At 43.9% G+C, this 25,561-nt stretch overlaps 1 protein-coding gene across 1 annotated transcript; it reads left to right on the forward strand.

Annotated features, from left to right (window-relative positions):
* The first annotated feature begins 1,054 nt into the window (after positions 1-1,054).
* On the forward strand, positions 1,055-24,595 carry LOC128716100 (uncharacterized). The gene is made up of 8 exons (XM_053811021.1): positions 1,055-1,072; positions 1,305-1,994; positions 2,082-2,335; positions 11,257-12,435; positions 15,925-15,947; positions 16,845-16,993; positions 24,029-24,091; positions 24,125-24,595. Exons 1-8 carry the CDS (start codon positions 1,055-1,057, stop codon positions 24,593-24,595), a joined length of 2,847 nt encoding a protein of 948 aa, XP_053666996.1.
* Positions 24,596-25,561: the final 966 nt, after the last annotated feature.

The following is a 25,561-nucleotide window of genomic DNA, read 5'->3' on the forward strand; positions in this document are numbered from 1 at the left end:
ATATCGCGGGTATACGATCGCGGTGCGGCTGATTGCAACTTCTTCGGTCACAAAACTATCGAAAAGCGAAATTTTGAACGCACCAATCGAATTCAATCAACCGATCACGGATGACCGATCGAAATGACTTTTGGGTGTGTTGAAGAAGCCTCCAGAAGAAGCCTCCATCATTTGATGGCACAATTGAGAGGTGGCGAGGTTTGCTTTATCAACTGCCAGGCCCAAGATGCGACGGTAACACGTGGTTCACATTTTCGTAACCGTTTGCCAAATTGACTAATCTCGACATTACTGCCAAATAGATGGCTTTATTTTTCTCTTTTTTGTATATTTTTTTTGCCCTCTTTCGTCAATCTTCCTTTCGATAACCGATGGGTGTGACAAGCTTTTCCGTTCCGTTACCCCGGAGGTAGAGGATGTGTGTCGAAACCGGCGGTACATCGATTCCATTTCGGTCCCTCGAACACCGACGTTTCGGAACCTTTCGCTCTCACAGTTACTTTAATAATCGATGAAAAACGCATCACATTTTCGGGTCACAGCGTTATCGTGCTGTGGAAGTTGGCAAGATAAAGACGGAAAAGCAGGCACATTTCATGTCCTCCATCGCGCTAATTTGTTGTCATGTTTTGCTTCTGCCGAGACATGCGAGCATTTTCATCATCGCCCGTGGTGATCGTGCAATAACAGCAAGGCTGGGCACGTGTGTAAGATTCCATCCGGATGCGACAGATAGAGAGCGCAGAGACCGGACAACACCAACACGAATGAAAGAGATGCCACAAAAACAATTCATATCGGTCGAGACGCGGTCTCGTCTCGAAGTGGAAAACTCTTGTGCGTCGATGGAAAATTCGGGCGCGGTATAAATTGATTACGATCCACGGTGGGAAGCATCAGTCGCTAGCGATCGTTCGTACCATCCCAATCGTGTTAGAGAGTTTGAGGCTGAGGTTTCGCAATTCCTCAACATTATTGTTGAAACGGTGCAGTGTGTTTCGATATTGGTACACAGTCAACTCAACACAGCAGAAGATTGTAGTTGAACTCAATTATGAAGGTGCGTTCCAGTGTGAGTGTATGATTGAGGACATTAAGTGATGAAGGACTTTGGGACATGTGTGATATAATAAGAACTAATTTGTTGAAGTGATCTAACTAACTCCTCAAGTGATCTGGAGATTTTCCATACAAACAATACATTGGTGGACTTTTTTAGGAGAATAAATCATTCAGTGACGTGTATGACGTGTGGCTAATAAAATATCTTTGTGTTTTCTTTCCACCCATCCCATCTCTTGCAGACGTTCATTGTGTTGAGTCTGGCGGTGGCACTGGTGGCCGGTGCCAGCCTGGACAAGTCGTCGGCCAAGGAAGCACAGGATCGTAAGTTGGACGTACAGTCCAAGAACCATGGCAAGCGTGGTTTGCTCGATTACGGTTACGGTTACTCCAAAGAACCAGAGCTACAGGGTGGCTTCAAGCCTTCCTTCGGATATGACATCACTGTAAACGAGCATCATGTTCCACAGTTTAAGACCTACGCTGCCCCAGACTACCATCACAACCAGTACGCTCCGTTCCATAAGGAACCTTCCGTGTACAACTGGAAGGAGGAGAAGCACACCATCATCACGAAGAAAGTGCCCGTCCCATACCCGGTGAACGTGGAGAAGCAGGTGGTCATCGAAAAGAAGGTCCCGGTGCATGTGCCGGTTAAGGTGCACGTGCCATACCGCGTGGAGGTGGAGAAGAAGGTGCCGGTGTACGTCGAGAAGAAGGTCCATGTCGATCGCCCTGTGCCGTATCCGGTAAAGGTGAAGGTCCCGGTCTACCACAAGGTGGAAGTTGAAGTGCCCAAACCATACCCGGTGCACATTCCCAAACCATACCCAGTGTACATCGAAAAGGAGGTCCACGTCCCAGTCGTCCATCGAGTAGAAGTCGAGAAGCCCTACCCAGTGTATGTGGAGAAACAAGTACTGGTGGAGCAGGTGGATGCGCACGAGCATGAGCACAGCCATGAGCACGAGCAGAGCCACGAGCTACACAGTCACGAGCACGCTAGCCATGAACTGCAGAGTCACGAACATGAGCATAGCCATGAGCACAGCCACGAGCAGGAACACACCGTACATCACAACATTCGCCCAGTTGGCATCAAGTCTACCGACTTCATCTCCGAACCTATCCACGTCCCGGAACACGAGCATCAGTACGGCGAGGAGTCGCAGAAGATCGAGCGCAAGGTGGAGAGCAACCAGAAGTCAGCAACGGATGCTGCCAGCGAACAAGCGAAAGAGACGGAAAAGCCCACCGATAAAGAATCCTCCCAGTAATCCGTTGTTACTCCCTAGTTTAGTTTTATAGTGTCACATTCATTTTCCATGCATACCCTCCATTCTTAGCTGAGTTACTTACTTAGTTGTCATGCCACTACTTAAGCCACACACACACCCAAAGGAGAAGATTTTGTTTTATAGCTAAGAATTATAACCACCAACTCTCTAGTCTCAAATCGTACACTTTCGTACCAACGAAGATGTATGCTTGTTCCAGTTACAAGTGAAGCTTACGCATCAAAACAAATCATCCCCTCCCTCAAAGATAAGCGTGAAACGAAATAAGTAAATAAACAAAACGAAAATGTCACAATGAAAAACTAACAGCACTTGGCGTCTTTGCGATCCAGCGATCCAACCGTACCGATGGGGATCATTTTCCTCTCGATGGTACGTGAACCGTTTGGGGTTGACCCAGATTTCCATCGTTTTCTCTCTCGGTGATGATCGATGATACAACCATGCTCGAGCTTATTGCTCAATAACTTACACTTTTACCCTTGTTACATGGACCGTTGCTTTCGCCCGGACGACGCACGCATGCCCACCATCGTCGCTCGATCTCGATCGTTCGTTAGATATGGCTCACGGTGGAAATGAACCAAAGGCCCACACACCTGCCCCTCCCATGCGCGGTTCGGGGCTCTCTTCCGCTAAACTTAATTTCGTTTCGATTCGTCGCACACAAGCAAAACCCCGGGAAGAGTATGGTCGCCCGGTAACACCGATCGCTGAGATGATTTGCAACGGGATTCGAGAAGATCTTCATGATCGACCCCCTTTCCGGACGGCAGACAGCGAATGATCGTGGATATTAAGTAATTCGTTGACGCGAGCTTTTGGTGGAGTATGCCAGACTGGAAGGAAATGGGCAACGTAAAGCCACAGAATCGGCCCAAGAAAAATCGAATCAACGTAAGCTCCCTCCAGTCTCCGAAAAGCGTGGTCGAGACAAACACAGATGTAACTGAAACCGATCCGAGATTGTAATGCGTATCGTTTTCGTACGCCGTGGGCCATGAAACGTGGCTCAAAACATAATTTCGGATTATTATAGGTAAATGCTTAAACAAACACGCGGAAGGTAACGAAGGGTTTGAAGATTGTGCTGGGTTTGATGAGCTTATTGCAACAGGCTGGGAATGCAATGACCTGTATTTTCTTTCGGGGGTTGCTTTTTAAAATCAAATAATGATTATGAGCGAAATTGATTTGATTAATTAGTTGTGAACAAAAAGCGTCTGAAAGATACTGCAGATAATTCGTTTCTTTGAATGAATTATAATTTCTATCAGTAAAGGGAGATTTCCAACATGGTGCGATTTACTGAGACATAATTTCAATCTCGTTGTAGTGATCATTAACGGTTGCTTTCAAATAATTTGTTACGTTTTGTTAAATAATAATGCCCTTCTAATAGCAGGGCCCTTGATTAGGTCATCATTTAAAGCGCAGTGTTGCGTATTATCAGTATTTGTTTTGATATTCGCACCATTCAATTAATATTAATTCTCTCTTTCAATCAAAATGATGCTTTTTCTGCTTCATAATTTATTAGAGTTCACCCCAAACAATGCGTGGGAAACCGTTGTACATCGCATTAGGGGTGTTTTGAGGTGGACCTTTTTCTTACCGATATTTCTAAGCAAAATATAATTCAGATCCATTCAAGCCAACTGACAGAACATACTTGTCAATGGGAATGTGGATAGTGGAATAAAACTTTGAAAGATTTATTTTATAACCATAGTTTACTATAACAAATAAAAAGCTTCGGGATGCTTTTAGGAGAACACTGCAAAGTATTTGATCGTTAGTGTGTCCATATTAATAAATATATTTTCGAAGAGCAGTGCACTATTGCCACTATTTAGGCCATCTATCTCAAGTTACCTCGTACAGAAAAATAAAGTTCATTCACTTTTCATTAAGGATATGCACTTTCAAACCGAAACACCGCAATCAATTCCAATTCGCGGCCTTTTACTTTTCGCCGTGTGCTTCAGTCGATTGGAAACAGTAAAACAGAGCAGGGGAATGTTACTTAAAAGAGACTTCAAGATGTATTTACGTGTAATTTGGCTGTTGAAAGGTTTTCAACGGGTTATTTCCAACATATCATTTGCTAAACTAAAGGTAACAAAATAGTACTAATTGCGATAACAATAGGATTGTTCTCTATTAGTCTGTAAGCTTGCGTAAAACGAACACATTTTTACATAGGTACTTGTACATAACTATAACATCGTTTTGTAGGGCCGTGTTGGATTTCAAACACTTCCTTCTTTATGCCTGGGCCATTACAAACAGATAAGACTACAATTTTGCGAAGATCAATGCGACAAAACTACGGCATTCGCACCAACCTTACCAATTTAAACCTCACCAATAAACTACCCGAGCTAGCAAATGAAAGGGTGTAAAAGGAAAAACAAAACACACCGAGCTGCAAAACACAGGGTGATACGTCAGCCAGCACGACGCCTGTTATGGTCGAGCAAATTGCTGCAAATTGAAATTTATTGAAACAGAAAAACCCGTCACAATGGTGGGACAAGATGGGGTCGAGCATAACACAGACACACACAAACATATACAAAAAAAACCCGGCCAAAGGGTAGTTTTCTATCGCGTGTTTTTTGTTTGCTTTTGCGTTATTATTATTATTATTTCTCCTAATACTGGTCTCGATAAATTCTGCACTATTTAGTGCTAGTGCGCCCCGACGCAGCCTGTCAATTGCATTGTTTTTGCTGTCAAACTATTTAGTTTTATTTGAGTGATTTTTAAACCGTTTTTCGCTTTAAATACAACTCTCTATTCACCTACACATACACGCACAACTGCACGGATCTGGTTGGAGTCTGTCAATACCTAATGGACCCAGTTTTCGGGAAAAACGTAGTTTTTGTGTGCGCACGTTTGGCGTACGCTGATTGATTTTTATTTCCCATTTCTGTTGCGTTTTGTTTTATTTTATGCTGCATGGTTTCACCGTGAGTTTTTGCTCGATAACCAATACTTCCAATCCGTTGGCGTTGGTTTGAGCTTTTTACCCGTACTTTCCCTTCGTTCATCATTTTCCTACCAACCAAGGGGAGCGAAGAGAGTGTTTTTGTTCGGCTGATGAAATGTTCGGAAAGTTCTAATCGTTTCCTCGCACTGTATCACGCGCGGTAAAAGTTCAATCAAACGGAACATTTTGCTTTAATGGCCTTTCTACCGTTTGCATACACTTTTCTCCGGTCTAGACCGTGTGCAGGGGAGTGCTGTGTGGTTGTTGGGTGGTTGTTATATATTTTATTTTATTTTTATTTCTACCCTCAACGGAGCCTGCTGCAGGGACGATGAACTTTGATGTGTTAAAGATCCAGGAAGGCATGCCGTACTACGTGCTGCATTGAAGCTTGTAGATTTGGTGGTTTGATATGTTTGCTCTAAGCTGCACTAATGCACTTTGCCTACGCGGGATGTTGGTGGATTCCAATGCTTTTGAAGTGCATGTTGAACTGTAGAAAGAGGCCGTTAATAGCTGATGCGCAACGGTCTGCATACGTCGACCAACATTTGAAAGTTAACTGCATTATTGTGAATGGACTTGCATATAGTTGATTTCAAGTCTTTTCTAGCAACTGCACTCAATATTTTAGTTATCGTTAATAGCGTTTGCAACATGGTAGCAGTAGCGACTATTTTACGATGGAAACTATGTGGAAAGCTTTCAACTTGTAAGTAATATTTAAACAAATCAATTTCCTTTGTAAATATTGATCAGAATACTCTACAGGGTAATATATTAATTGTTTCGGAATATGCGTGTAATTGGAAGCGCTGTTTTTTGACAAAATTTTCCGCAAGCGTACATCCGCAGGCGCGGAACGATTCGCAACTGAAATAAACGCCTGAAGGTAGGCAATATTATTTGTATTTTTCGAAACATTCCACATAGCTTGCTTTCAGGGGCATTTATCATAGTTGGCTGTCGAAACCTTAAAAATTGTACATTAAATGTACATGACTAAAATTAGTAAAAATTCTTTTCTAGAAGTTCAAAGATGAAACGATTGAATTGATCGCTTTAACAAACCCTTTGTTGTAATTTTGATATACTTAACAGTTTTCAATATGGTTAAAGACATTTAATTATTCTCTTTGATCTAGAATACATTACCCATAACCTCATATTAATACTCTTTAAATTGATAAAAAGATAAGTCAATTCTTCATCCTTGTGATGAAAATATTTTTTTGTTGGCATGGCCAATGCTATTAGCTACTTTACCCTAATTTAACAATCTCGTTCCATTCGAAAACAGCCTAATTGCACATCAACCAACTGGGATGATAATGACGCCCCAAAAGCTAAACACCCGTTTCGTTCTTTAAGCCAACATCGCTTATCGCGAAGTTTTGCGTCACTCATTCAGAGTAATATCCTGCCGTGCGCAATTGTACAAGTTGGGCAGTAAAACAAACGCTACACCATCTATCCAAAGTAAACGGACATTTTGCGTGCCAAAGTATCCCCCGGCTATCATCAGGGAGCTGAGAGCCTATCGAAAAACTGGGCTGGATAATTGGGTTCATGGCAAAGAAAAAAACAACAAAAAACAACGGACCCCACGGACAGTCCCAATCGGACGGCAAACGATTAGCAACTTGTTGGGCACACTCGAGCGTCCCGGTGCCGGGACCAACCATTGCCCGGAAGCGAACCCTTCCGCGTAGCGATTCCACACTTTATGGTGACAAATTTGCGGACACCAATTACCATTCCTAATTTTTCTAAACCATCTCTTAATTACAATTACGCCAAACTTCTTGTAATTCTTTTTTATCCTACTAGAGTGGGATGGTACACCGTCCGCACAAGCAGCAGCATATCCTTCGGATGAGCGAATACCGTGGAATGGAAACTGTTCTGTAGAAAAGTGCAAATAAAGACAAGCAAACAAAACAAAACGCAAAGCGTCCAGCAAAAAAAAATACAGCCACAGTGCAAATCTCAGGTGAGCAGATGGTTCTCGTTTGCTTAGGACACCTGCACGGTACGCGCGGTAAAGTGTGGCCAAGTTAGCCCACGTGAACGGGGACGCGGCTCTTTGGAGGGTTTTTCACGCTTTGTAATTTTTGAGCAAAATCCCCGTTCCGCTTGGTTTGGGTGGCAAAGGGAAAACGAAACGAAACCGAAACAAACTCTCACCTCCCAAAGGTAAAATAGCCGTAGGAGGGAGCCTATTTCCGCGCGTTTAAGTGACAAAGAAAAACCTTCCTCTGCCTCAACATTGCCTATCGTTCTAGTTGCACAAGCAAAGGAAAAACAAACCGAAAAACCGTTGCGATCGAAATGACTAAGCGAACGAGAAGCGGTGAGACAATACACCGGTATTAAATTGAATTAATATCCTCATTTGAGAGGGACGCTAACACGAGTTGCCAGCAGGAAAAGTGGTTGTGGTTGTGAAAATTCCTTCCATAGCTATTCCATTCCACCAGCGTACAACTCCGGCACTCCGGAGAAAGAGAATTGAATGTGGAATGTCTACATTTAATGGATACGTCAGGGGTCACCATTTTTAAAGCCTCCTGTGCACGTTAATGTTGGGAGTTGAATTTATTGAGATTTCCTACATTTCATCACATCTCACATCCCCGGTGTGTATGCATGTTTAAAACAGAACTCACATCACCAACGGAACGGTTGGAAATTATGTGTTTTGTACTGTGCGGCGATAACCGAGTCCACACGGACGCCTCCCGTGTGATCTGACAAAACGAAGGTTTACATCTTTAATAAAGGATTTTAATTGCGCTCATCACGAGTACGAGTGTGGACAGCGGCAGCAGTTTGGGCATGTTTATTACCGTCTTTTCCTTTCTCCCATTTTCATCCGTCCGTTTCGTTTTATTTTGCTTTGAGAAGAATGTAAAACTCTACTCTGGAACTAATACCACTCCTAGCGAACCGACTGGGATAATGATAAGCCCAAAATGAAAAGCGAGACCTAACGTATCCCGGTAGAGTGCACTTTGTGAAACCAAAAGGTACGGAGGTACAATCCGTTAAGAATTTAGGGGCGATAAAAACATCTCGTTGTGTGTCGAAAACAACATCCTCTCGATAACCGATGCAGAGAAGTGAACACAAAAACGGGGTTGACGAAATGACGAAATGCGGAGAAATGAAACGTTATTAACGGTCACGGCGTGAACAAAAATTTTAAATTTGGACGTTGAAACATTTCCGATTTTATAGCACATGAACAAATTCACTGCAGGAGAAATTATTTTCCCTCAAAATGGGGAAAATCGGTGTGATTTTCCTCGAGGAGAAAATGATGCAACATTTCCCCAGAAAATTGTCGTAGCTACAGAGTGTTACATGAATAAATTTCTGTTTCATTTAAACAGCAGTAATACGCGACAGAATTGTTGCAGAGGTAAGTGGATGGGTTGTGTAACAGCGACAATCCTTGAAAAAGTCGCTGGGGAAATTTGATTCACTTAATCGGCAACAGGCGTTGCAGGATAAAGCCTTGCAACTTTTTCCCCCAAGCTTGACGCGTGAAATATGAAACATGAGGGGAAATATGTTGCAGAGTTGGAAAATACATTCATGAAGAAGAAATTACAAGCGACATGAATTTAGCAATCAAAGGTAATTTATTTCATATAATTCGTGTGTCACACAGCTCTTCGTTCCCAATTGATATAAAGTTTTGAAAAGGTGTTACATCTCTTTTACAATAGTTTTAACAGGAAATTAAATGAAAAAGTGTATACAATAAGTAGAAGTAATATAAGAAAAATTATTACAACTAATCATTAAGAAATTATGTTAAACAGTATCTCGAAACTTACCTGAAAAGTGTCTTCTCTGAAATTCACCCCTCCAATAAATCCCAAAACTAATCTCAATTTTTTACAGGAACGTACCAAAACAAATGAAAAACTAAGAACGAGACGAGAAGTCTATCGAAGACTAGTCAAAATTCACTAAATAAATGCTTTATTGCATAATAATATTCCTCTGTATCAGTTAATTAGGGAGCAGTTTAGATAATGGCACAGGGTGGTCTAAATTAAACCATGGGAATTCAATAATAAAGACAGCATAAATATAATAAACACTTCACATGTTTTCTGCACAGCCTTTAAGAGTTAAAACCCATCCATTAGGTGTTAGACAACGGTTTCGTTTTTACACACTATTGTTGGCTGTGCCGATAACTAACGCGAACACTCAACCGATTTGAAAAATTTCAGTATTATTCCTTTCCAAGGGGAAATTACTATAATTTCTTATAAATTGCTATAATATTATAGGAAAATTTCAATATTAATAATATTTAAAATACAGGTTTATATTTATTAACATCCATTTATATCCATACTTTGTGGAACATAGACATCAATTCTGTAGCAATAATAAGAAAATTATATGAAACTAAACAATTCACAATTCTTTCATCAAACATAACAATTCTTTCAATAGTAACACACGTACACAATTGCACCATTAGAAGTCGGTGCAAGTAGCACCGTAAGCCTGGTGCAGGCAGTTGCATTAAAGATCCTGTTTTAGCTCCATAAATAACACGCGATACTTGGAATAATTGATTAATGAGCTGCTCATCAATAGTCACGTGCGCTTCGATGAAGCAGGAAAATTACCCTTCTTTTTTAGAGACGCTTTAACAACAATACATCATCGAATACTTTGCTAATCGACTAAAAGTAAACGAATTCCAAAGTGGTTATAGACATTTATTTTACCTATGGTTCTTAGAAAGTTTGCAACGTTAGTGTGCACTGAAGTTACCAACTTCAAGTCGTGATTGATTTCCCCAACGCAGACACACGTGGAACATGTTTGGAAATTCAAATAGTTTTATTGGCAGCCGCTTACGCCAGCTGTATGAACTCACGACCGAAGGAATAACGAAGTTTGTGAGACAATATTACCATAAATAATCAAGAATCAAGGAAACTGCATCATTACCCACCTTCTCAGCTTAGCGTGAATCACTTTCAATTTCGTTTGTAGTCATTGTTGATCCGGTGCCAAACCGGTGTCTGTGGTGCTATACCGCAATGAGCGCCCAGCCCGGAATATCCCATTGCAACTGGCTGCGATGATTCGTGAGTGAGATGTTTCTATTAGCATGATAATTGCAGTACAGGAACGATTGTTCTAACGCATCAAACGCTTGTTTGGGTGTGCCTTGATCACGTATAAAAACAGGAGAACACCGCTGCACCTGCTCAATTTGTCTTTCGGGATTGATACAGTCGGAGTTACAATCCTTCGATCGATCGATAGTTTTAAACGGTGTTGAATAAATAAGAAGTATCACAATACTAAACGATCAAAATGAAGTGTTTCTTGGTGAGTTGAGCATCGCATGAAGCATGAAATAGTGCCATGAAAATCAACAAACGAAAATAGTTTAAAAAAAACGTGCTAACCAAACAAAGGCTCTTCAGTACAGTACATTGCTTAACTAATGTACAAATTCAAATATTCGTGTCTTTGATTGGATTCAACATGATGCCATGATTGGAGTGACACATTAATGTGAAACAAAGTGCAAACTAGTTTATCGCCTTTTATTTATTCATTATGTTTATGAAAAAATGGCTACTGCTCTGCGAGAAATATTTTTGATTTCCTGCGTTCCAAAGAAGTTGAAGCGTTTCTTGGAAATGCTTCACGCGAGTTTGTGCTGCACAGTGGTCGCTCTAAGCGTCATGCACGCGTTGTTAATTTTTGTATTTTATTAAGTTCTCTCGTTTGATTCCGTCATTACAATTCTATCGTTGCATTTCTCTTTTTCATTTAATTACAGCTTGTTACACTTCTTTCTCTGTCACTTGCAAACGCACATTTGTTTAAGAAAAAACTCATCCTCAGCTCGGAATCTGACGGTGGCCATAGTGGTGGTGGAGGAGGTAGTTTTTCCTTAGGAGGCGGAAGTTTTGGACTTTCATTTGGAGGTGGATTGCATGGAGCAGGTGCGGGAGCTGGCGGTGGCCATGGAGGTTCTGCTGGTGGAGGTTATGGAGGAGCGTCCGGTGGACCTAGCCACTCGACCGGTGGATATGGGGGAGGTTATGGTGGCGGTGCACCAAGTCATTCGGGTACTGGTGGAGGCGGTGGGCATCAAATAGCTGGAAGCAGCGCTTTTGCAAGTGCAAGTGCAAGTGCAAGTGCAGGAAGTGGATCCTCAGTTCACGCCGGACAAGGTGATCATTCCAGTTACAGTCCAGCATATGGTGGATCATCGGGATATGGACACAATGGTGGTAATGTTGGTGGAGCACATGGAGGATCGTCTGGATACGGACACAATGGTGGTAATATTGGTGGATCTGTACATGCTCCGTCCGATCATCTTACTCCTCCGGTAGGCAACGGCGGTTACCAAGGAACTGGTGGAGCTTCTCACAGTTATGCAAACAGTTACGCTAGTGCTGGAGCTAGTGCCGGTGGACACGCTAGTGCACCTCAGGGATCCGCTGGAGGCTCTTATCATGGTGGATCACCCCAACAATCACATGGGGTGTCAGGTCCAGCTCCTTCAGGCGTTCATGGTGGACATGGTGGCCATGGTTTCACCAAACAAATCACGATCACCAAACACGTCGATCACAGTCCTCCGCCGCGTCCGATCGTCATCGAAAAGCCGATACCAGTACCGGTCGATCGACCTTATCCGGTGTACATCGAGAAGGAGGTACCTGTCACGGTGGTGAAAGAGGTCCCAGTTCCCACAGGAGGAAGTAGTGGAGGTGGCTACGGAAGTGGTGCGGGACATGCTGCAGCCAGTGCGAGTGCAAGTGCTAGCGCGCATGCTGGTGCCAGTGCCGGTGGGTTCGGTGGTAGCTATGGCGGTTCTAACGGAGGTGGCTACGGAGGTAGTGGTGGCAATACTGGCGGAGGTTACGGTGGCGGACATGGTGGAAATGTTGGTGGAGGTGGATATGGAGGAGCTAGCCATGGTGGAGGTCATGGTGGCGCATCGTTCACCAAGACGATTACGTTCGAGAAAACCTTCAACAAGCATAAACACCATCTTCATCATCACGGATGGTAAGGTGTGTAAGAATTCCTCATGTTTGACTGCAAGTTTATGACGCCGTTTTGGATATTCTCACCTTTCACGAGAGTCAGATAAGCTTTACTGATGTATTATTCTATATAAACAGGAATAGGATGCTCTTTAAGAATAAAATGTATTTTTTCTACTAAAAAAAATTGTTTCATTATTATCCCACTATTTTATGGACAAAACCTCTATGTTTTGATAAGTTGATCAATAAGACGTTCATTTTGAAATGTATTCCAACATAAACTAAACAGAATACTGCAGTAAAGATCGTCTAGAAAATTAACTCATAAAAACATTAAAGACAAATCGAAAAATTCCGAATCAACACGCATGACATGCTCTGATCGCTGATCTCGGAGCTCCGTTCGTTGTTGTGTGATTTTGATGGCTCCGTAGAAAGAATCAATGAAGCAAAGCACTTTCATGTGACCCCGGATGCGAAAACCAGTCGCTGCGCCAAACTTATGAATGAATTCGTGGACGGCAACGAATGGCAAGGTGTTTCCGGTACGATTTCAATTCAGTAGCACACCATTTCCTTCGTCGGTTGTAAGCTTACCCACCGGTTACGGTTATAAGCAAAAACTGCACACGGCACGCATTCACGATCGGGTTTGCCTCAGGCGTCCAGACACCGTTTTGATACCACTTTTTGTCCCTGTTTTGGAAATAACCCATGGGAAATGGGTTAACAGGCAAAGGACGCGTACTAGCCGGACGCGATCTACACGAGCGCTCATGGTTATGAAAGTGAAAACAGACGGCCAGCGGGGAAAGCCGATGGGGAAAAAAACGGGGGATTTATAGGACTTTTTTTTTCTCCACTAGGTGCGTTTTAACGATAACCATCGATGGTGATGATAGCTGTGAGTATGTGTGATTGCATTGGCGCGTGATTTGGATCGTGACATGGTGATCGTGCCAAACGTGCATGCGCGCACCGAACGGAGTTGTTTATGTATTGCAAGAGCGTCATTTTATTGTGAGCTCATAAATAACAAAGCTTAACAGTGATAGTCTTAAAAAGGGTTAATTAACTAGACACACCATTAATATTAGAGCGAGTCATTTTGCGTATCGTTAGTAAGTCTTTGTTTAAATTTTATAGAAAACATTATAACTAAATATTTCTAATTAACAAAATCTGCAGAGAAGCAGAGTTGTGGAATGGTAAAGTTAAACAATTCGAAAGAAAATGGCTACGCATTCCTTAAAAGCTGCTGTTTGCTCGCCCATTTTCGGTAGAAACATGATGTTTTATTGTTGTTCGTGTGCCACCGAAACCATTTCGTTTGTCATACGCTAACAATCGTGAATTAAGACATCGATCTACAACAACGATTAACCTTTTATGGAATCGCTGTAACTGCCAGTCCCAACCACACGTCTGCTTTTGGACGTCACTGGTCCAAAAACGCTGCCACCGTACGTTCGGAGCTATTTGCTACTAATAAAATATTCGTCATCGTATCACGGTGGGGTTTGTTTGTTTTGTTTTTTTGTTTCGTAGTGACGACTTTTGGTTTCACCTTTCGCGTGTAGCACCGTGAAACGACGAGACAAAACCAAATCTGCATGCTGAGGGTGATGGTCATCCCTTCTTGTGCGAAAAACATACTGCATAACTTCCTGCGCACCTTCCTCCCCTTCCCGCACCGCCCTTGCGTGAACTTGATGGATTGGCCAAAGTGGGCGATACATCATAATAATAGGTGTGTAAATTAGGTGAAGATCAACTCACCGATCACCGACGAATCCAATCGGTCAGTCAAGCAACTTCGTAACCGAAAGACTCTTCTTTTCAGCTTGCAGCCCCAATGGAGGCCTTGAAAAAAAACGGAAAATGGTTGGTTTGATTCGGGGCTTGATTATGCTGCAAAGCAAACAGAAAAGAAACAACCTTTCCCGCATAAAGGCGAAAAGGAAAGCAAAACGAAACAGAGAAGGGAAATGAATAAGAAAATAACTGCCACGAGCTTCGGCACTAGGTGAAGGGCGTGCTCCTTATAAACCGACACAATTAATTAGGGGAATCGTACCAAAAGCTGTAAGTGACGAACCCGACTAAACCTACCCGAAAAACAAACTAACAGTGACACCCGTCCGGTACAGCATAAAACTTGAGGCCCGTTCGCTCGGTTATGTAAACTGCTGAAAGTGGCCCCAAAAGTGGACAGGGAGTCGTCGAGCAGGAAAATAAATAATAGAAAAATAACCTTAAGTCCGGTGATGATTTGATGTACACGGGACGGTTGCATGTCTTCGTTCGGGAATGAAACAATACCCATTGTTTGGCCATTGCTTCAAATTTATGAGTTATTTATGGAGGTGAACAGCATTACTGCGAAATTGGGAGTAATAGACACCAAATAAATAACTTTATCATTTCGATAAACATGAATTAGATATTGTCCGGAACACTCAGGACGCTCTTGACGCGATATCTTGACCAACTTTTGCACGTAATTGGTAGAGATGGAAACCCCCGGCATGTTAAGCTGTACGGCGTCGTGAACGAGAAGCAGCCCCATTTTTATGACGCGCAAAGCAATACACTTTTGGGTCAACGAGCGCGAGCGTGTGGTTCTCCCAACTGTAATACAACCTCCCAAGCCCTTCACCATACGTTCATAGGTTATTATTTATCTGTGAAAAACGGCGCTGTCGGGAGTTTGTTTGAGTTTTCGCATTAGATAATCATGGCTTTATGTTTGTTGCTGTTGTTATTGTTGTTGTTGTTGTTGTTTGTCCAGCCCCGATACCCTCTAGTTGCCAAATCGCGATTCCATCCAAACGCCGGCTTATATCGGCGGCGGGGCTTTTCCTTTGTTTCTTTACCGGCCGTTCAATAAATAAATAGGTTGACCGGTTTCTCTCTTTTTGAGCGGAGGTCCACAAGTTTACAAGAGTCCAGTGGCCCAACAAGTTGACGATGGAATTAAACCGTACCCCGATGGGTAAGCGATACAATAGAATCTGGCGATGATAATAGAGTGTTGATTGGGATGGTGGCGAGTTTGCAAAATCATCGAACATTCGGCTCAAAATATGGCTTCCAAATTAACCGAGCCATAAAGGAGGGTCTGTGAAGTTTTTGATCACAGCACATTACAAAATTGGAAAATCGTAGTTAATTGGTGGAATCGTAGTTATTTACAAAAAATTCTCACCATTAATCATCTCACCACATGTTTCATTCGTTGCACAAAGTCATGCAACGCACGGAACGGAAGGATGCACACCGTCTGGGAGTGGCGGCAGGGCGACAACACTTGCCAAACCGAAACTATTATCCGCCCTCCATACTTCTCCCCGATTGGGGCGTAGATAGAAATGGTTGCGAGGACATTGTGACAGATACGAGTACGATGTGCCTGGAATTGCACACAGCATAAGTACGCGTTTAACGTTACCGGTCGGAAATTTCTTCGCGACCAGAACACCCACTCTTCGTCGGCTCGTCTGTACAGGCGCCTATCGGCCGTTTCAGTCGGTCAGTGTGTTATGTAAATTAATTATTGCAATTCCTCCTGTTTTGCCCGATCCGCTGCTTCACCGCAGCGCGCGGACAGCATGTTTTGATGCGATTCTCGCGCTGCATACCAAATGTCAGTAGCCTTGCAACTGTACGAGGATTGCAATGCGGTAAAGTACAGCTGGTAGATGACACATTCTCCGTGCTGCTACCGCTGTTGCAATTTCGAGAGCCTCCTCCTTTCGGCCTCCCGGAGCTTCCTCTTTCGATGCGAGCAGAGAAACTGCGCAGTACCGACACCGATTGATTGCAGCGATGGACGCGACCGGGTAATGAAAATAAAATTATAAATGAATTTTCTCAACATCACTGCCCAGGGAGGTATGGCGAGTATTGCAACGCACCGACAAACCCCGGACACAGTCATAGCATTCCAGCTGCATGCTGATAGAGTGAGGGATAAAATTGCTGCAACATGAGACAAGTTGTGAAGCCGGCGGAAGATCCATCATGCAGATTGAGTGGCTGATTCATCACCATCATTATTGCCACCTGCCGGTGCTAGTGCCGCTAAGGTGATGAAGCCTTTGTCACGAGCAAAATGGCTGGAAGAAAACACAACGGTGCGAAAAAGTCAGTCAAAACGGTACGAATATACCGGGCAAATGTGCCAAAATGGTAATTATTTTGATTAATATGGTTGCATTAATTTTGTGGCTTAAAGATGAGACATAAGAGAGAAAAATATTAGAAAACTTGAGACAGAGTTCGTCGCTTATCGTAACGTTTAACTTTATTGGCGTTCCATTTTGGTGACGCTCCGGTTTTACCTTCCACCTGGGTACACCCCGGCCTGGCCGGCTTTACCATCGTAGTTTCTTTCCAACCCTTCTCATTATCCGTCTTTCTCATCAGCGATCAGCCACGATAATCACCATCAAGTGCTATTGTTCACGATGCGCATTGCGTTGAATTCGCATGCGACGTTTAGCGCATTCGAACAAACGGATAGTGTCGAGGACACGATTCGCAAATGCAAACGTTTCGACATTTTCACACCTAAAGTAAGCATGATTAAATCGGTCATCGTATTATCGCCATCACGCTGGCTACTTTACTAAGTGAAAAATTAGCTCAATCCGTACGCAAACAAAGTATGGTGTCACCTTCTGCACATTTTGGTGCATTTACTCTTGCAAGACGGCAGTTGAATCGGTAACATCAATGTTAATAGATAATTATTTCGAAAATAACATGGTAAATAGTGTTACATTGGCTCTTTGGCCCCATGCATAAGCTAGATCCAACTAGAATAAATGACATATTCCCATCTGCAGTGACACGGCGGAACGGTATACGAGCAGATCGAATTGCTACCGGTTTTGACACGTCTCATTAAGCGAGTGGAAGTGTTGTTGCAATGCCGGTTATAAATTAATTCATGTTTCACAAACAGTGCTGTACGTTTGCGCCGTAAGAAACATTAGCATTTGCATACTCGAACCTAACGGTGCTCATGGTAATGTTGTTTTTGAAGGTTTGTAGTAGCGTGGCTTAAACTACACAGTAAACACAGAAACCTCGTTCGGACGAGTTAGTCCACCAGCAAGCCTCTCAATAGCGCATTCAATTCAGTTTCTACAAACCGAAATTAATCGTACCGATCGCTCACTTCATGTTAGTTAAGAGTAATAGCTCAAACAAATCAATTAAATTATGATTATTTCTGGTAGTTTTAGTAAAAGTTTCGTGATAGTTAGCTAATCAGAGTAAATACTAAAATACTTTTTTTTTTCTCAACCTCGCTTATTCATTTCAATGGAGTTGTTTTCAACATACTTTTATTTTTTACTATGAATTTCAGCAAAACTCTATGCCTCAAAGTGTTTTTAGTCGCTTTTTGTTCCCGCTACTATTATATTAATAGCTATTATCGACTCATCCGAGCACTGCAAGGTACAGATGCGAGCAAACACAATCCTGAAACATCTCCACAATGACAGTACAGAAATTTAACCCAATTTTACAACTAAACTCTCAAGTACGCATCCCCTCTTTCTGCACTCTGCCTTACTCTGTTTAATTCGTAACGTTTTTCTCTGCCACTGCTGGGGCCAAGTGAGAGGTCAATCTATTTCAGTGCACTGTTTTAGCTCGTGTTTTTACTTCTTCCACTTCCATCTACAATGCCCCATGTAACGTCTAATGATTTCACCCTGCTGCACACCTTGTACGACCAGCGGAGTCTCTGGCCGGTCAGCTGCGTAGCTTCCGTCGGATGTAAATTATATGTTTTCCGCCGCCACAACCACCGACTGGACACGGTGATACTGGTGACGGTGGTGGCGGCAGAGGTCCAGAGACAGAAAGGAAAAAGACGATGAGGAGAAGGTCGGTTGTAGTGTTGCGCCAGCGGACAGTCCGAGAGTGGCGCCTCTCGGGACCAACGACCTTGATAGACGACGACTACCTACTGACCTAGAGAAGTTACGTCCAATTATTTCAGCTGCGACTAGGCACGCTCTTGGTACGAAGCTACGGTACATTCTGGTCCGCGATTTTGAGACCGTTCATCGAAAGGGACCATAACCCAAAAATGGTCCTATGAAAATGTGAAACTATTTCAATGAAACCACCATCATCAGCTTGATGTAGGTTTTTTATTTTCGGCGATACCTTTTTATTACACCACATATTTACCCTCGTCAATTGCCCTTGTTGCTAAATATTCAATTAAATCATTTCAATTTAATGGTAATGATGAGAACAGCCAGCATCCGATAGCCGGAAATGAAAAATTCTACCGGAAACGGACCGAACGCACTAAAAGCATTTTCCACAAGGCCGCACAAAACTTCGTTTCCTACCAATCCGTAAGCTTTTCCGAGTGATTTCCAACCTCAAGAGTGCAACGGAATTGTGACCGGAGCGGTGGAAACACGCAGCAAAGAAGAATCATAAACTGTTGTACGTCACGGTACGACGAGTGCCACCAGGTGCCGGGCATTCGTACCAGTTGGCAAATGAAATTCTACCGTCGAATGCAAACCGTGAAACAAATGAGTTACATTAACTAGCCGTCTGCCTGAAGGGTTCTGGTTTTGCGATCACCGATCACGACCTATCCTTCGTGGAGTAAAAGCTTCTTTGGGGGGATTCTCCAGCGATGATCATTAGATCCGTGATGATGTAAAGCCGCTGCTAATGAAGGTCTGAATGAGATCTTGGACTAAGCGGCAGTCAGTTCTGAATGGAACGCGGTATGATTGATAGGGAACGGTCGAGTCAGCGCCGGTTATTTGAATCGAAAGCTGTTTAGCTCGGTTGCGGTATTTACGCAATAGCAAGCAATTTCGAATCATATTAGCTTTCAAACCAAAACTGTGTATCTATTTATTTGCATACTTTAAAAGCATGTTAAAAGCCCCTACGTAATGGTAAGATCTGATAGATATTTTGGTGTATTATTATAGTGTTCAATAATTATCATAAGACAGCACGTTTAATTATCCTTCCATTTTTGCTTTATTCTAGTTCCCTCCCAATGCGATAGCTCTCCCAATCCATCGTGATCAAATGAAAAATGTGCACCGAACACTATCAACTCGACCGATGTGAATGAGCTAACAAAACGGGGAACCTTGCACCCATTACGAGCACCCATGACCTGCAGCATAAACCGTTCCACCCGTGCCGCACAAAAAAGCCATCATCAAAATTAATAAACCATTCACTAAACCCGCACCAACGCCGCTCGATTGGGCAGGGATTTTGCTCGATGATTATTAGATTCCAATTAACGAACGCTTTCGCTGTCGGGCGTCGCAGGGCAGCGGATGTAGCTCATCAACAGCAACGCACCTTTTACGAAAAGCATCTCCCAGCACACCTTCCCTGTTCGTAGCAAACCCACAATGGAGAATCGGCATTATTTTTTTTTTTTGAGTGGCCCCATGCTCAATCAATGCCGGCCTCCATTCGGAGAGTCCGTGACGAGTGTCGACCCCAAGTGAGCCAACCCGATCACCGGTTCCCAGTTCAATCGCTTGAACCCCCCAAGCAGCATCTGCTGCAATGATGCAGTTGTGTGCGACACGTGTGAAGGGAGGGAAAAATTGACCACCCCATTCATTCCCAAAAACGTTACGCGACTGAAAGATGCATATAGAATGGCATTTATGGTACGAGGCGGCAACAGAAGTGGACGGCAAAACGATGAAAAAGCACACAATCATAAAAACCTCCATTTCATCGGCTGTCGTACAAAATCGATCTCCCATGGAAAGACGGTTCAGCAGATCGTGCTGATGGTAGTGTGACGATCTTGGAAGCTGAACCAGTGAAGCGTAAAAATTACCCAAGTTATCATAAAACCTCGTATGTTGCCGATGGTGCAATGGAATCCGGTGCTCAGAAATTAACCCAAACACGATCGCGCCAGATCGAGGCAGCTGGATACCGTGGGTTAAGCTACACGCGGCAGCTAGGAGTACGTACCGTGCAGCCTTCATGCTCGAAAAGATGACTTCCATCGGGGAGGGTTAGGTAGCGCACGGTAACTTTGCATATGACTCGCACAAAAAAAACTTATTACCTACCGATTGCCAGCATTGCGCAGCAACGACGAATTTCCTAAGAATTCCTGCACCTGAGCTGAGCCACTAGAAGTTGTAAAAAAAAAAAAATCACCCGACTCAGAAGCGATACGTACAGAGAAGGATTGGCTATCGCTTTTATCGATACCGCGTTTCGTTTTATGCAACAAGTGAGAAAGTTATAATAAAATTTTAATCTATCCCAACGGTTCAACAACTTCAATCCAACGATGCACGATGTTCAAGAACTGGTCCAAGAGCTGTAAAGTAAAGCTAGTTAGTGCAGGGATTATGTAAATGAAAGGAAAAACAACCGGTAACAACCGGTGAACAGCACGTATCCAGTTCCAATTAGGTTGGGTTTCCGAACTATTTGGAAATGCAACAAAAAGGAAAGTGAATCTGGTTTTGGAGTTCCCAGTGATGGACCGTGTTGTTACACCAGTGTCATAATAAACAATACCGTTCGAAACTAAATAAGCGAATCACGTTTAACTGTAACTCTTGATGATTTTCTTTCCAATCACACGGTCTGTAAATACTCAACATGGAAAATTTTTAACTAAAGTACTTTATTTTATCTATTCTGAGATGACTTCAACCCCACGACCTTGGGTATTTTTGATCGACATTTTGAATTTATTTTAACAGATTAAGTATAACAAAACTATCTCTTCAACCCTTTTGTCGTAGCTGTCACATTAAGATGTGCAGCCAGTTTACAGGAAATCGCAAGGACAGCAAAGCACAACCTCGCCGAGGATGCTGCCCATATTGCCCAACCTCTTCCGAACGGGTAATTGACTTTACCGATGCGTTCAGCTTATGCTATCTCGAATGTCATCTCACCATCATCACCAACCCTCGACCATTCATTCGTTCGACTTCGCTTAACGACAAGGTCACCAGCGGAGGAAAACTGTTTCGCATTCAAACCGAAGCCGCGCTCAAATGTCTTCATCGCCCTTTCCCGTGAGACACTCTACTGCTGCTACCGGTGCTAATACTAAGCTCGCAGAAACCACTCACACCTCTCCGCCGGTTGCTCCTACGAAGCCATGAAACCCAGGAAAGCCCGTGTGACAATAAACGGTATCAATCGGACCATTTTCCCAGCACGTTGCGCATGGCCGCCCGCTTAAGTTGTGCATTTAATAAAGCTGCGGTGCCAGATTGAGGGGGGGGTTATTGTTTCACTGCTGCAGTCGGTTTCGCGACCGTCGGTCGACAAACACTCGACAAAACCAACAATCGGCATGATGTGACACAAGCCATCGTTAAAGCAAATGTGCTAAATGTGCTACCCCAAACGAGCCGCACGAAACTGTTCTGTGGAGTTTGCAGACGGCACGGTTCAAGCATCGTAATTAATTTTGGACGTTAATTTAGATGTTAAAACGCAATTTACACGCGCCGTCAAGGGTTGCTGGCTTGCGCACCGGTGGAGAAGGATGTTCGCATGCGTGTAACACCAGTTAACAGCTTGCAACCGGTACGAATAACGAACCACCTTGTGGAGCACCACGAACACCACGCGCTTCATTTCATTGTAAAGTGATATTGTAGGCAGTCGTCTGGTCAAAGATCGATCAGAACTCGTTTGTGATGGACATTCAAGGCGTGCGATGCCCCAATTAGTTGCAGTTAAAATTTTGTGTTAAATGACATTTTATGTAACCTTTCCAGGTGAGTTTCCCCGCCCGAAAGCTGTCGATTTTCAAGCATAGATTGAATATGCCCCCGTGGAATTGGTGCAAAACAACTTATCAATCATGTGAAGCCGCCCCAAAATGAACGTATTACGAAGCAAGCCGGTTTGGCACCTAACGGAAAGGCCTGAAGGGATATTAAAGGATGTCATGCTAAATAAAGAAAAATATTACATTATAACATTAGATTAATTCACTAAAGCGACTGATAATGTAATAAAGAAGTACAATAACTAATATGTTTAATGCTTGTAGATCAATAGAGGAAAAGGTTATTCTGCGTGCATCTTCTTAGCTTTGATAAACTGACTGCCATTCGCTCAACGCAGTAATAAAACAAATTGTATCACAAAATGCAACTTAAATTTTACCTCACATACTAACATAAAGCGCAAATCGGTGACAGTTCCCAACACACATGAAACAAACCGCCCAGCCTGACAAACCAATCGATTAAAACACAATTGAATCTCGTGTTGTAATGGCGACGAATTAAAACTCATTACCATTCGCGTACGAGGACGAGATAAAACCGTTTATGCAAAACCAAAAACCGACACAACCGGTACCGACAGAGCGTTGGCCACGCACTGTTACTCATACGGAAAACTCAGATCAACTGATTCCGCGAGCGAACCGCGCGTGGACGATTCGCACGTTTCGCATCCCGAACACAGCCCCAGAACCAGTTGCATGGAGACGTGAAACCGAAAGCGATCGACCACGGCAACGGCAACGACCGGGACCGGGTCACACTCTTTCCACAGCACGGCCCCAAAACAACGAATGGCCTAATTTTGCCCCGGGTCGGGATTTGTTTTCGCACACAAATACTAGTGTTTAGTGTAGCAGGCCCCTCGCAGATTACCACCGCACGCAGGGTTAGAAACATCTTCACCCTTCCCATGTAAACCGGATTGCGAGAATTGAAAAGCGAAAACGCTACCGTGGGGAGCTCTCAATCAGCTGTTCCAGCGATGACCAGGGAGCGCACACTACTCAACAATGGGGATCATGTGCTGGGCACCAAGTTGCGATACAAGGAGGATACCTTTTTTCAGGGGTCCTCTAGAGCCTCTCGGTAAACCGTCTGGTGTCCCCCACTTTGCGCCGATGAGGATCCGCGTTGTGGAGTGGCGCCTCATTAAATGTCCACATGCACCAACGGGGTTGTTTGGATGTTAGGTATCGAATGCGCGCCAAAAACTCGACCGGGCACACACAAGCCCACACGTTGTTGCTGGTGCGACACTCACCACGTACACTCTCGAACAGAGCCTGCAGATGTGTGTTGTAAGAGGGAGATGAATGCGTTCTAGCGAATGCCCACGAAGTTCCCCAACATTGCACGGTGGGGCGAAGTGCAAGTGATCTTTGGTGGAATAATTTGACGACACGCTGCCACAATTTGCCCTCTCCTTTCCACGTGCAGAGCCACGTTACGGAGGGACGGAGCGGGATGGGACGAATGCGGTGAGCATTGTTTTTTCGGTGGCATCGAGGTGTGGGATCTGGCGACCAGGTCTGCCAACGGATCCAGCGACACGGTGCCAGTATAAATATGGCCAGTTAGTTTTGGGAAGTCATCATTCGGTCTTCGCACCAGTTCAGAGTCTACCAGTTTTACGTGATAAAGACAGCCGAAAATGAAGGTGCGTTGGGTGTGCTTGGTGTTGCTCGTCCAGAAGTGAATTTCTTCCAGTGCCAGTGACTGTTTCGGGACGATCTGTGTGCTTTTAGTGATGATAAGCTAACCAATTCTCTGTGTGCCTTCTCCATTCCATTCCATCCGTAGGGATTCGTAGTGTTTGCGATGGCAATTGCCCTGGTGGCGAGTGCCGCCGTCGAGAAGAAGGATGCTGAGGCGGTTGCTCCCAAGGAGGGTGAAAAGAAGCAGGAAAAGCGTGGCCTGTGGGATCTTGGCTACGGTTATGAGTCGCACGGTTGGGATTCGCCCAAGCACGGCTGGGAGGAGCCGCATGTAACCACCATCACCAAGAAGGTTCACGTCCCGTACCCGGTCGAGGTGGAGAAGCACGTCCCATACCCGGTGAAGGTGCCATACCCGGTCACCGTCGAGAAGCACGTCCCGGTTGTGGTGGAGAAGAAGGTGCCGGTGTACGTCGAGAAGCATGTTCCGGTGCACGTTGACCGTCCGGTTCCCTACCCAGTCAAGGTCCCGGTCAAGGTGGTGCACAAGGAGTACGTCGAGGTGCCGAAGCCCTACCCGGTGCACGTGGAGAAACACGTCCCAGTTATCGTGAAGAAGCCAGTGTACGTTGAGAAGCACGTCCCGGTCGTCGTCAAGTCGCACGGATGGGAACCTCATTCCCACTCGTACTCCGAGTTCCACTCGTGGTAAACTGGAACTATCCACCGGGTGAGATGCTTTTATCAGACGGTGCGAGATGTGCTCTAACTATCCTATCCCGCTGATAAAAGCATGCACCACATCGTCATACACAAAGATACATCACACACACAGCAACACTCACACCAGTACCGTTTGATTGTGATCCTCGGTTTGGCAACAACGTTCCTCGCTGTGATGACTCTGCACTGCATCCATCTAACAATTTTCTTCGAAGATCTCCCGTCGACCATTCTACAGCGCTCCGGCACCTCCACGATCTAACGAAGCGATCATTTCACAAGCAAAACCTCGAACTCACCACACTCTACTTGATCTCCTTCCCACATCTCAACGATACATCGCATTCTTTCTGTACACCAAAGCAATCAGAGTTGACTTTCCCGATATCAAACGGAAGAACAACGGAACTGCGTAATCCCCACCATTTTCAGCGTGTTGTCAACTGTACATAAATTATTTTACCCTGTCTTACACTTCTGTAAGTACACATGTAAAAAAAAACGCAGAAACAGATGAGACATGAAAAAAATGTAATAAAAAATATAAAAAAATATCAAACTGAGGTTTTCTTTTGTTGTCGTTGTACTGAAAGAAGTATCTGGTCTAGCGCACGTTGGTCTGATTAGATAAGTACGAGTGACTCAACTCACAAGCTCCCTACCGTTAGGACAAGGTCACATACTACGAACGACAATCACTGTAGAGTATAAAAGAAGAAAATTTCGTAAGATCTACTCTTCACCCGAGCTTAATAGAAGTTTCTGGCTGTCTGAATTAGACATTCTGCCGGCCGATGAATCATGCCTTCTGGACACATCACACTATGCTATGTATTATGCTAATTATGCGCTCTGATCAAACAGTTGACCTACTTTAACTTCACCCAACCGGTCATCGGATGACCCTTGACCATTAGCAAACGGTCGCTCTGATCGAAGCTTAAAGGTGAAAAAC

Source organism: Anopheles marshallii, chromosome 3 (assembly GCF_943734725.1).
Source record: "Anopheles marshallii chromosome 3, idAnoMarsDA_429_01, whole genome shotgun sequence".
NCBI classification, from domain to species: Eukaryota; Metazoa; Arthropoda; class Insecta; order Diptera; family Culicidae; genus Anopheles; species Anopheles marshallii.